Genomic DNA, 13,530 nt, shown 5'->3' on the forward strand with positions numbered 1-13,530 from the left:
TGTTCAGTATAAGCTGGATCAAGCTTTGAAGAAGAGCCTTAAAACACAATCAATCTATTCTAATAACCTAGGCAAGAGGGAGAAACTGACTTCCAGATCAAAACAAATCAAATGTTCAGACATCAACAAAAGATCACAAGACATACAAAGAAACAAGAAGAGATGGCTCAGTCAAGGGAAAAAAATAAAACTTCAGAGGAAACACAGATAGTGGAGCAACTAATCAAAGACATTCAGTCAAATCTCCTAAATCAATTCAAGGAGCTAAAGCAAAATATAGGTAGAAATAAACTAAATTTGGATGTAGAACTACAGGATAAAAGGAAGAAGATGTGTGAACAAAAAGAAGAATTAGAAAGTTTAAAAAGGAATATAAAGACCTAATGGGGATGAAAAACACAACATGGAGATTAACAATAAACTAGAGATGTTCAACAGCAGATTTTAACAGGCAGAAGAAAGAACCAGTGAACTAGTAGACAGGATAATAAAAATCATACAAGCAGGTGAGCATACAGAGATAAGAATTTAAAAAGTGAGCAGAGTCTAAGGGACTTGTAGGTCAAGATGAAGTGTACCAACATATGCATTATGGGAGTCCCAGAAAGAGAGGAGAAGGAAAAATCCGCAGAAAGAATATTTGAGGAAATACTGGCCAAAATTTCCCAAATTTTATGAAAGACGTAAATATGCAAAGAGCACAACAAAGTCTAAATAGGATAAAACCTAACAGGTCTACACCAAGACACATGTTGAATGCTAAAAATAAAGAGAAAATTCTGAAATCAGCAAGAAAAAAGCAATTTCATCACACACAGGGAGTCCTCAAAAAGACCAAGTGCCCATTTCTTATCAGAAACCATGGAGGTGAGAAGGTAGTGTTATGACATACTTAAGGTACTGAAAGAAAAACTGCCAGCCAAAAATTCTTTATCTGCCAAAAATGTCTTTCAAAAATAAGGGAGAGTCTAACATGTTCACAGATAAACAAAACCTGAGAGAGTTTATCACCAAGATACCTGCCCTTCAAGAGATGCTAAAAGGAATTCTTCCAGTTTCAAGGAAAGGATGGGAAACAGTAGCTTGGAGCAGTACAAAGAAATGAAAATCTCTGCAAAACTCAATAGAATGGTATTCGGTATATAAATCTACCCTTTATATCCTATAAAATTTAGAATACATCTGAATAAGAAGTAATGATATTTCCACATTAAGAACACACAAAATATAAAAATTAATGTGTGATAAAAACAATATAAAGTTGGGAAATGGAGGGGTACAGGAACAGAGGCTGCATCTGCTATTGAAGTTAAGTTGGTAGCTTTTCTAACTAGTAGGTTATAGACTTACTATATCAAACAAAGTATATACAGAAATGAAAATGAGAAAGAGATGAATCAGTTACATCACAAGAATCAACTGTATACAAAAGAAGGCTGCAATAAAGGAAAAGAAGGGCATAAAAGATGTGATGTATAAGAACAAAGGACAAAATCGCTGAAGTCCTGACTTATCCCTAATTATACTGAAGTAAGTAGATTAAATTCCCCAATCAAAAGACACAGATTGGAAGAATGGATAAAAAGCATGATCCAGCTATATGTTGTTTATAAGAGACTCGCCTTAGACACAAAGATACAAATAGGTTGAAAGAGAAAAGATGGGGAAAAAACATTCCATGCAGAGAGTAGCCAAAAGAGAGCTGGGGTAACCAAATATCAGACAAAATAGACCTTAAGTCAAAGACTGTTCCAAGAGAAAAAAAGGACACTACATATTAGTAAGAGGGTCAATCCACCAAGAAGAAACAACAATCATAAACATTTATGCAACTAACCACATTCCCCAAAATACATGTGGAAAACTGACAAAACTGAAGGGAGAAATAGACACCCCTAGAGTAATAGTTGGTGACTTCAATATGCTACTTTCATCAATGATAGAATATTTAGACAGAAAATCAATAAGGAAATGGAGAACTTCAACACTACTATAAATGAACTAGACCTAACAGACTTCCACAAAACACTGCACCCAAATGTACATTCTTCTCAAGTGCACATGGATCTTTCTCCAGGATAGGCCACATGTTAGGTCACAAAACAAGTCTGAATAAATTTAAAAGATTGAAATTTATGCAAAGCATCATCTCTTACTATAATAGAATGAAGTTAGAAATCAATAACAGATGGAGAACTGGAAAATCCACAAATACATGGAAGTTAAACAACAAACTCATAAACAATCGGTGAGTCCAAGAAGAAATCACAAGGGAAATAAAGAAATACCTTGAGATGAATGAAAATGAAAATACAACAAATCAAAACTTAAGGGACACAGTGAAGGCAGTGATCACAGGGAAATTTATATTCTAAAGGCTTACATTAAAAAAGAAGAGCGAGCTCAAATCACAGACCTAACCTCACACCTGGAGAAAATAGGGGGAGAAAAGCAAACTAAACACAAAGCAAGCAGAAAGAGGAAACAAAGATTAGAGCAGAAATAAATGAAATAGAAAACTAAAAAGAGAGAGAGAGAACCAACAGAACCAAAAGTTGGTTCTTTGAAAATATCACTAAAATCAACAAACCTTTAGCTAGGCTGGCAAAGAAAAACTGACAGAAGTAAATAACAAAAATCATGAATGAAAGGGAGGACATTACTACCAACAAATTATATAACCTGGATGAAAAGGACAAATTCTTAGAAGAATATAAAATACCTACACCACCTCAAGAAGAAATAGAAGATCTCAACAGACCAATAACAAGTAAAGAGCTTGAATCAGTAATGAAAAACCTCCCTACAAAGAAAAGCCCAGGGCCATATGAATTCACTGGTGAATTCTACCAAAATATTAACATAAATACTGCTCAAACTCTTCCAAAAGATTGAAGAGGAGAGAACACTTTATGAGGCCAGCATCACTCTAACACCAAAGCCAGATAAAGATACCAGAAGAAAAGACTATTACAGACAAATATCCCTCATGAACGCAGATGCAAAATTCTTCAACAAAATACTAGCAAACAAAATCTGACAGCACATTTTAAAAATTATATACCATGATTGTATTAGTTAGGGTTCTCTAGGGAAACAGAATCAACAAGAGATATCTAAATATAAGATTTTATAAAAGTGTCTCATGCAACTGTGGGGATGCACGGGTCCAAATTCTGCAGGGCAGGCAGCAAACTGGCAACTCCGATGAAGGTGTTCAGTGAACTCCTCAGAAAATGCTTCGCTGGTTAGCCAAAGAAGAAGTGAGGTCCTCTATCTGTCTTGCTTAAAAGTCTTCAACTGATTGGATTAAATCCAACTGATCAAATTCTCTCATTGTGGAAGACACACCCTTTTGTAGATGTAATCAGTCACAGCTGCAGCCAACTGACTGATGATTTAATAAACCAGCCTTCTGATTTATTAACCAGCCACAAATGCCATTGCAGTAACGGTTAGGCCAGTGCTTGCTTGACCAGACACCTGGACACCATCACCTGGCCAAGTTGACACATGAACCTAACCATCACAATGATCAAGTGGGATTTATGCCAGGTATGCAAGGGTGGCCCAAATCAAGAAAATAAATTAATGTAATACATCACATTAATAGAATAAAGAAAAAAAACACACATGCTCATCTCAATTGACATAGAAAACCATTTGACAAAATCCAGACCCCTTCTTGATAAAAACACTCAGAAACCTAGGATTAGAAGGAAAATTCTAAAGGGAATATATGTAAAACCCACAGTTAACATCATACTTAATGGTCAAAGATTGAAAGCTTTTCCTCTAAGATCAGGAACAAGACAAGGATACTCAATGTTATTCAACATTGTGCTACGAGTTCTAGCCAGAGCAATTAGGCAAAATAAATAAATAAATAAATAAATAAATAAATAAATAAATACATAAATAGGAGGCATCCAAATAGGCAAGGAACAAGTAAAATTCTTCCTATTTGCAGATGATATAATCCTATACACAAAGAATCCTGAAAAACCCACAACAAAGCTACTAGAACTAATAAATGAGTTCAGCAAAGTGGCAGGGTACAAGAACAACATGCAAAAATCAGTGTTATGTCTATACACTAGTAACGAACAATCTGAAAAGGAAATAAAGAAAACAATTAGATTTACAATAGCATATAAAAGAATCAAATATTAAGGAATAAATTTAACCAAAGATGCAAGGACATGTACAGGGAAAACTACAAAACACTGCTGAAAGAAATTAAAGAAGACCTAAATAAATGGAAGGACATTCTATATTCATGGATTGGAAGTCTAGATATTGTTAGGACATCATTCCTACCCAAAGAGATATACAGACTCAACACAATTCCAACCCAAATTCCAACAGACTTCCTCATGTAAATGGAAAAGCCAATCATCAAGCTCATATAGAAGGATAAGGGGCCCCAAATAGCCAAAACAATCTTGAAAAAGGAGAATAAAGTTGGAGGATTCACACTTCGCATGATTTTAAAATGTATTACAAACCTATAGCAATCAAAACAGCATGGTACTGGCATAAGAACAGATATAGACCAATGGAATAGAATTGAAAGCTCATAAATCAACCCTCTCACCTTTGGCCAATTGATCTTTGGGGAGGGTGCCAAATACACTAGTAGAGAAAAAAAGGGCTCTTCAACAAATGGTGCTGGGTGAACTGGATAGGTAGACCCCTACCTCACACCATATACAAAAATTAACTCCAAATGGATCAAAGACCTAAATATAAGAAGTAAAACTATGAAACTCATAGAAGAATACATAAGGAAACATATTCAGTGCCTTGCATTAGGCAGTGGTTTCTTAAACTTTACACCAAAGGCATGAGGAAAAAAAGAAAAAAAATAGATAAATGGGAATTCATCAAAATTTAAAACTTTTGTACATTAAAGGACTTTATCAAGAAAGTAAAAAGACAACCTCCAGCCCTTCCACCCCCTCCTGTGGCCTCTGTGATCACCTCCATCCCCCTCATCCCTGCCCATGCTTGCCCTTTCTGCCCTCCTTGCTTCCCTTGCTCCTCCATGCTTGGCCTTGCTGTCTCTCCCCAGCAGGCTTGTCCCCTATCCCCACCTCACCCTTGGGCTTGGCTTCACCCTCCTTTCCCCCTCCCCCTCTCTGCCCCTTTGCTTTCCTCTCCCCCACCTATTCCCCCTTGTGCTTGGCCTAATCCCACCCCCAACTCCCTGGAGAAAGGAGAAATCAGCATGGGCCGCTCAGGTAGGAATCAACCAAGGATGGTGCTGAAGGGCAGAGGGAGAAACTTCCGGTTCCATACCTGGAGGCCTCTGTCTCCTGAACTCTGTACCCATCCCCTGCCCTGGAGCCAGGGTGCAGCGGATGCTCAGGAGCCCCCTGGACCAGGAATGGCTTCTCCTCTCCAGCACCAGCATGTTCTGTGTGTCCCTCCAGCTGACAGGGACCATCTTCCTCCAGACGTGTGGGGATTAGGTCGGAACATCTTTGGGGGCCTTTCTGCCAGCCACAATGGGGATGGCGTTATCCTGACCAGAAGATACAAGCAGACTAAAGAAGCCAGAGCAATTGCTTCTGAAGTTAGTGCTTTAAGACTGTGCCTGAAAGAAGATTTACCTTGGGCAACCACAGAAGGTACATATATTAATTACTCTGTGAAGCAAGAGCTTACATTTAGAGCAAAGGCTATTCTGCTAAATTAATGATGCTCATTTTTTAAAATTCATTGTTTTCTTGTGCACATATAAAAAATGCAGTGTAGCAATCAATGTGTTAATTCAATTAGCAGAACAAGAACTCTGCAAAAGTAAAATGGCACCAAATGTATCCTACATCCATCAGATGCTTCAATTACAAATCAGGTTAATCTCAAACCTGTGTTTTTGTTTTGTTGTTGTTCTTGTTGTTGTTTATTGCAATCAATGGAACAAAAGTAAAACTTTTAGAAGTTCATTCCGCTGAAGTGAAACATCCAGCATTTTGGTGAATGCTATTGCAAATTTAGTTTAAAAATTCAGCATTTAAGATAAAACTGGTGCTCTGATAATAGAAATCCAAGTTTTGGTGAACCCCAGTGTCATGGTAAAACATTCTTCCTATTAAATGAAGAAATGGATGGAGACCAAATGTGCTTGGAATTAGTTGTGGTGTGCATGTGATTTATAATTGTGTGCAAACTAGCTGAGGGCTAGCAATGGAAATAGAAGCTGTTGAGAAAACTGGCAAAGATTATGTGTGTGTACAAATGCCAGATTAATGGATTTAGAAGCTATTTGTAATGAGCTAATGTTGAATGTGCAAGAAAAGAAACATGACAGTAGAGAAGGGTTCTCTCTCTTCTAATGTTTGTCTCAAGGCCATTCAGAAATGCTGAACCTTTGTTAAGCAATTGAGCATTCTCTGACAGCACTGAACATAACAAAGTTCTCAACATGTTATCATTGTGCTCAAAATCAATTGGAAATCTTTAATTCAAATTGGAGAGACAAAACATCAGCTTTTGCAACTTTCAGAGAATTGCAATAATCAAAAACAAATCCCACATTCAAGAATTTTTAATTTTATCCTTTAAAGCAAGGAGGAACAAACAAGATAAATAAAGGAATCAATGGGCAAGGTTTAATTTTGAAATTCTAAGCTGCTTTGGAGTATCTCAACTTGGAGAAGAATTATTTTTATGATGCTCACATTTTTAACTGGATAAATATTTAGTCTGTACCAAAATGCAATGAAACTCAGAAAGCCTAAGATATTGCAACTTTAAAATTTGAAAATACGTTCAAGAGATAAATAGCACATCTTATTTAATGAGTTTTGTCTCATAAATACATTTATCAAGAAACAGGGCCCAGGAGGTGGGGCAAGATGGCGGCATAGAGAGGAGTGGAAGCTAAGTAGTCCCCCTGGAACAACTACAAAAAACCAGAAACAACTAGTAAATAATCCAGAATAACTGCGGGGGGACAAACGAGATCATCCATTCATCATACACCAACCTGAATTGGGAGGAATGCCCGAGAACACAGCATAAAATCTGTAAGTAAAACCTGCGGAACCAGGTCGGGAGACCCCCTCCCCATAGCCCGAGCTGCGGAGCCTCGTGGTGCCACAGAGAAGCTCTCTCCCAGCAAGCGAATACAGCTCAGCTGAGCTCCAACTGGGGTTTTAAGTAGCGAGTGTGAACTGCTCACTACAGGTACGCAGCCCCAAAAAACAGACAGAGGCTTTGGGTGACGACTGACCTGGGAGAGCCGGAGGGTCGCCTTGGACTGGGTCTGAAGGGGACTATCCGTTTCTTTTTTGGCTCAGTGGAGAAAGCCCCAGTCATTTTCAGTTTCCAGGGCTGTGACTCAGGGAAGGGCGGAGACAGCACAAGCAGAGAGCGAGACCATTGAAATGCTAATGACCTCCACCTGGGGGGTCTGTCTTCTCTAGGAGGAAAGGGGTGGGGCCCTTTCCATTCAGAACCAGACCCCAGAGCCTGGGGGAACACGGCCATACCTCCTCACACCGGTCAAGAATTATAGGCTAACAGGCGTCACCTGCTGGGCAGAAAAGCACAGTGACCCGAGGCATCACAGGGTGGAGCAATTTTCTAAGACACACCCGCAGGGAAACCAGATAGTGACTATTTCTTCCCTCTGGGACCTGAGCCTGTTCTGGTCTGGGAAAACCTGATTCGGATAACCAAGGAAACCATGCCTAGACAACAGAAAATTACAACCTACACTAAGAAAAACAAAGTTATGGCCCAGTCAAAGGAACAAACTTACACTTCAACTGAGATACAGGAATTTAAACAACTAATGCTAAATCAATTCAAAAAGTTTAGAGAAGATATTGCAAAAGAGATAGAGGCTGTAAAGGAAGCACTGGACATGTATACGGCAGAAATCAAAAGTTCAAAAAAACAACTAGGCCCCAGCAACCGGCCTGGCGGTGGCGCGGCCAACAACCCAGGAGGTGGAGCTGAGACGGAGTCGATACAGCGCACGCTAACTCCAGGACCAGATTTTAACCTCATTTTGCTGAAGTACATCCTCAAGTAATTTCATTTAAAAAACATACGTGAGAGGTTTAAATTTTTGAATTTCAAGTAGGTCTACACATTAGGAACTCATGTCTTTTCTTGTAAGTAAACCAGAGCGAATTAGGCGGTGGGTCTCGGAAAAGTTCATTGTTGAGGGCTTAAGAGATTTGGAACTATTTGGAGACCAATGAGGTGAGCTCAGAGTCGATAGCATCCTTCTCTAAACGAGAGATCATGAGTAGCTTTCTGCCAGAGGGAGGGTGTTATGAGCTACTCACCATTATAGGCAAAGGATTTGAGGACCTGATGACAGTGAATCTCGCAAGGTATAGACCAACAGGAGAGTATGTGACAGTTCGAAGGATTAATCTAGAAGCTTGTTCCAATGAGATGGTGACATTCTTGCAGGGGGAGCTTCATGTCTCTAAACTCTTCAACCATCCCAACATTGTGCCATATCGAGCCACCTTTATTGCAGACAATGAGCTGTGGGTTGTCACATCATTCATGGCATATGGCTCTGCAAAGGATCTCATCTGTACACACTTCATGGATGGCATGAGCGAACTGGCGATTGCTTACATCCTGCAGGGGGTGCTGAAGGCCCTAGACTACATCCACCACATGGGCTACGTACACAGGAGTGTCAAAGCCAGCCACATTCTCATCTCCATGGATGGGAAGGTCTACCTGTCTGGGTTACGCAGCAACCTCAGCATGATCAGCCATGGGCAGCGGCAGCGTGTTGTCCATGATTTCCCCAAGTACAGCATCAAGGTTCTGCCCTGGCTCAGCCCAGAGGTCCTCCAGCAGAATCTTCAGGGCTATGATGCCAAGTCTGACATCTACAGTGTGGGAATCACAGCCTGTGAACTGGCCAATGGCCATGTCCCCTTCAAGGATATGCCTGCCACCCAGATGCTCCTGGAAAAACTGAATGGCACAGTGCCCTGCCTGTTGGACACTAGCACCATCCCTGCTGAGGAGCTGACCATGAGCACCTCGCGCTCAGGGGCCAACTCCGGCCTGAGCGAGAGTCTGGCCACCAGCACCCCCAGGACCTCCAATGGTGACTCTCCTTCCCACCCTTCCCACCGCACCTTTTCCCCCTATTTCCACCATTTTGTGGAGCAGTGCCTTCAGCGCAGCCCGGACGTAAGGCCAAGTGCCAGCACCCTCCTGAACCATTCTTTCTTCAAGCAGATCAAGCGCCGTGCCTCCGAGGCTTTGCCTGAACTACTTCGTCCTGTTACTCCCATCATCAATTTTGAGGGCAGCCAGTCTCAGGATCACAGTGGCATTTTTGGCCTGGTAACAAACCTGGAAGAACTGGAGGTGGATGACTGGGAGTTCTGAGCCTCTGCAGACTGTGCACAGCCTCCAACTGGGACATGTGAGCCTGCGAGGGCCTTTCCTGCGGGCTGGCTGCTGTCCCACCCTCCTGGAGCAGATTGGGTAGAAAGGACCTTTTTTCCAGGAGTGTTGGCTGCTTTCTGTCTGGGAAAGAAATTGCTGGAGAGAGACTTTTCTTGATGCTCCAAGACTTTTGAGACACAAGGGAATTCCAACAACCAGAGATCGGGAGGTGCCCAGAAAGCTGACAGTCCCAGTCCTGCAAACTCAGGCGATCTCTTCCGAAGGAAGAGATGCTGCTCTGGCCCTGTGGGCCGCAGTCCCATCGACCCAGGGAACTGTGTGGCCTCCTTTTCCCAGCTCTTGTTTTCCCATCAGCCTAGTTTTTCTCCTTTGCTCTCAGATCCTACAGGTCCATTAAGCCCCACTTCCCCTAATAATTTTAAGGAAGGGCATTTTTTTTCTGTTTAAACACCAGGTTAAGGCTGGGCAGTCCATCCTTACTCCTGTTATCTCTTGGGCTCTGACACCTAAGACCTTCCCATAATTCATCTGTATAGCTCATTCCTTTCCCACCGAGAATCTATCTTAATGCCTCCCACCAGCTGCCTTGGTGCTTTCTCCAAAGGCCAACAATGTCTTGCCGAGCCTGAGGGCTGTTAGTTTTGTTGCCAGAACAAATCAAAACCTTCAGTGAATCCATCCGAGAGGGGCGATTGCGTGTTGGTCTGCATTGGCCTCGGCCTGCGCTGCTCCCAGGGTTGGCTCATGAGGCCACCCCCACCTCCGACCCTGGTGCACTCAGCCGGGTACTGCCCTCTCACAGTGGTCCCCAGAGGTGCTTAGACAGCCTCACAACATGCCAATTTTTAAAAAACCCATAATAGATTTTGTCTCAACTATTTAAAAATGTTTAGACTTAATTTTAGCCTGTAGCCACCAAACACTTTGGAGCTGGGAAGGTGTAGATGCCGGAGACCAGCCACTCTGCATGGCAACTTCCAGGCCACTGGGGGCCGAGGAGAAGATGCTCACCCTGAGCCTTAAAGGTGGCGGGGGGCTTTGCTTTGTCACCTGAGGCATCTTGTTACCACTGGTACTGATGCTCAGAGCCAGAAACCTAAGCACCAAGCCTGCTGCCTGCCCCTTTGTCCTGGCCCTTGGCCAGGGAGCCCCAGCATGGACGTGGATTCTGACTCACCTTCTCTGCCCGGCGCTCTCCCCTGCCAGTCCCTCGGGGGTGAAGGGCCCTCCTCTCCAACTCAGGCACTTAAAATGTGTTAAGAAAGTGTCACTTTTTTTTTAATCTGCATTTTATTGAGATATAAAACACGCAGTCATACAAAACAAATCATACATTCAATTGTTCACAGTACCATTACATAGTTGTACATTCATCACCTAACTCAATCCCTGACACCTTCATTAGCACACACCCAAAAATAACAATAATAATTAAAGTGAAAAAGAGCAATTGAAGTAAAAAAGAACACTGGGTACCTTTAAAAAAAAAAAACAAAAAAAACAAAACAAAACAACAACAACAACAAAAAAAAAACAACTAGTAGAATCTATGGAAATGAAAGGCACAACACAAGAGATGAAAGACACAATGGAAACATACAACAGCAGATCTCAAGAGGCAGAAGAAAACACTCAGGAACTGGAGAACAAAATACCTGAAAGCCTACACACAAAGGAGCAGGTGGAGAAAAGAATGAAAAAATATGAGCAACGTCTCCGGGAACTCAAGGATGAAGCAAAGTACAATAATGTACATATCATTGGTGTCCCAGAAGGAGAAGAGAAGGGAAAGGGGGCAGAAGCAATAATAGAGGAAATAATTAATGAAAATTTCCCATCTCTTATGAAAGACATAAAATTACAGATCCAAGAAGCGCAGCGTACTCCAAACAGAAGAGATATGAATAGGCCTACGCCAAGACACTTAATAATCAGATTATCAAATGTCAAAGACAAAGAGAGAATCCTGAAAGCAGCAAGAGAAAAGCAATCCATTACATACAAAGGAAGCTCAATAAGACTATGTGCGGATCTCTCAGCAGAAACCATGGAGGCAAGAAGGAAGTGGTGTGATATATTTAAGATACTGAAAGAGAAAAACCACCAACCAAGAATCCTGTATCCAGCAAAGCTGTCCTTCAAATATGAGGGAGAGCTCAAAATATTTTCTGACAAACAGACAATGAGAGACTTTGTGAACAAGACACCTGCCCTACAGGAAATACTAACGGGAGCACTACAGGGTGATAGAAGACAGGAGTGTGTGGTTTGGAACACAATTTTGGGAGATGGTAGCACAACAATGTAAGTACACTGAACAAAGATAACTATGAATACGGTTGAGAGAGGAAGATGGGGGGCATGTGAGACACCACAAGAAAGGAGGAAAGATAACGACTGGGACTATGTAACTTGGTGAAATCTAGAGTATTCAACAATTGTGATAAAATGTACAAATATGTTCTTTTACGAGGGAGAACAAGCAAATGTCAATGTTGCAAGGTGTTAAAAATGGGGAGGCATTGGGGGAGGGATGCAATCAGCATAAACTAGAGACTGTAACTAATAGAATCATTGTATTACGCTTCCTTTAATGTAACAAAGGTGATATACCAAGGTGAATGCAGATAAGAGAGGGGGATAGGGGAGGCATGTGAGACACTTGACATTGGTGGTATTGTCTGATTCTTTATTCTACTTTGATTTAAGGTTATTTTTCCTTTTGCTGCTTCCTAGCTGTCATTTTTTTGTTGTTGTTGTTTCGTCTTTCTTTTGCCTCTCTACCTTCTTTGACTCTCCCTCCTGCCTTGTGGAAAAATGTAGATGCTCTTGCTTAGTATGAGCAGAATGTTCAATTAGGATGAACTTAAATGTTTGGAAATGAACAGGGGTGTTGGTAGCAAGATGTGAGAATAACTAACAGTGCCGAATGGTGTGTGAATGAGGTGGAAAGGGGAAGCTCAGAGTCATATATGTAACCAGAAGGAAAGCTGGAGGTCTAAAGATGGAAATGTATAAAACTGAATCCTATGGTGGGCAATGTCCATGATCAACTGTACAAATACTAGAAATCACTTAATGAACCAGAACAAACGTATGATAATATAATTAGAAGTTAATAATAGAGGGGCATATAGGGAAGAACTATATACCTATTACAAACTATATACTACAGTTAGTAGTATTTCAACATTTTTTCATAAATAGTAACAAATGTACTATATCAATACTAGGAGTCAACAATTGAGGGGGGTTGGTTAGGGATAGGGGAGGTTTAGAGTTTTCTTTTCTTTTTTTCTTTTTTCATCTTTCACTTTATTTCTTGTGTGGAGTAATGAAAAGTTTCTAAAAATTGAACAAAAATTAAGTGTGATGGATGCACAGCTGTATGAGGGTACCCAGGGGCAAGTGATTGTACACTTTGGATCTTTGGATAATTGTATGGTATCTGAACAATCTCAATTAAAATGAAAAAAAAAAAAAAAAAGAAATGGGGCCCAAATCATAGAAGCTGTAGCCATATTTGGGCAGAAGTATTTAAATATTTAATATGAAAATGGTAGAATTCAGAATATCCTTTATTTGGCAGAATTTGCTTTACTTCAGCACCTTTAGAAAAAGTACTGTACTAATTAAATGAACCATATCGTATAAGAAAAGTCACCTGAAGTTGCCAATGATGCAAAATTTATTAACTGAGAAATGTAACTTTTAAGAGGATAACAGGTAATTTTATAAAAGTTAAAATGAATAGGACTGTACTAAGTACACACACACCCCCATCACACACACATTCTTCAGAACAATACCACTGACACAACCTTGGAGCCCAGGGCAGCTGAGGAATTGGTTAAAGAACATGAATATGGATTGAGAGCAAGTGTTCTGGTTGTGGCTTCTTTTTCATGTTCAGATGACATATATGAAGATGCTTTAATATTTTGCTTTAATGTATACACATATACATTATCTTTTAACTTTTTGGAAATGATTTCATTTTTCAAAAGTTATTGAATATAACTATTTTATTAGTTCATCCACATAACAAAGCCAATTTATTGGTCATAAATAAATATTAGAAAAATATAAGAAAAAGACAACCTAGAAAATGGGAGAAAATATTTG

The 13,530-nt window shown here is 40.5% G+C and overlaps 2 protein-coding genes across 2 annotated transcripts in view; one reads left to right on the forward strand and one right to left on the reverse strand.

Annotated features, from left to right (window-relative positions):
* Positions 1-13,530, reverse strand: part of BMERB1 (bMERB domain containing 1) — a 158,013-nt gene that overhangs the window by 36,177 nt on the left and 108,306 nt on the right. The gene's annotated exons all lie outside the window — the stretch shown is intronic.
* Positions 8,004-9,857, forward strand: LOC119518197 (STE20-related kinase adapter protein alpha-like). Its single transcript, XM_037815272.1, has 2 exons — positions 8,004-8,129; positions 8,212-9,857. The coding sequence occupies exons 1-2, from the start codon at positions 8,118-8,120 to the stop codon at positions 9,382-9,384; spliced, it is 1,185 nt and encodes a 394-aa protein (XP_037671200.1). The 5' UTR covers positions 8,004-8,117; the 3' UTR covers positions 9,385-9,857.

The sequence above is a fragment of the Choloepus didactylus genome, chromosome 21, assembly GCF_015220235.1.
Source record: "Choloepus didactylus isolate mChoDid1 chromosome 21, mChoDid1.pri, whole genome shotgun sequence".
In the NCBI taxonomy this organism is placed as follows: domain Eukaryota; kingdom Metazoa; phylum Chordata; class Mammalia; order Pilosa; family Megalonychidae; genus Choloepus; species Choloepus didactylus.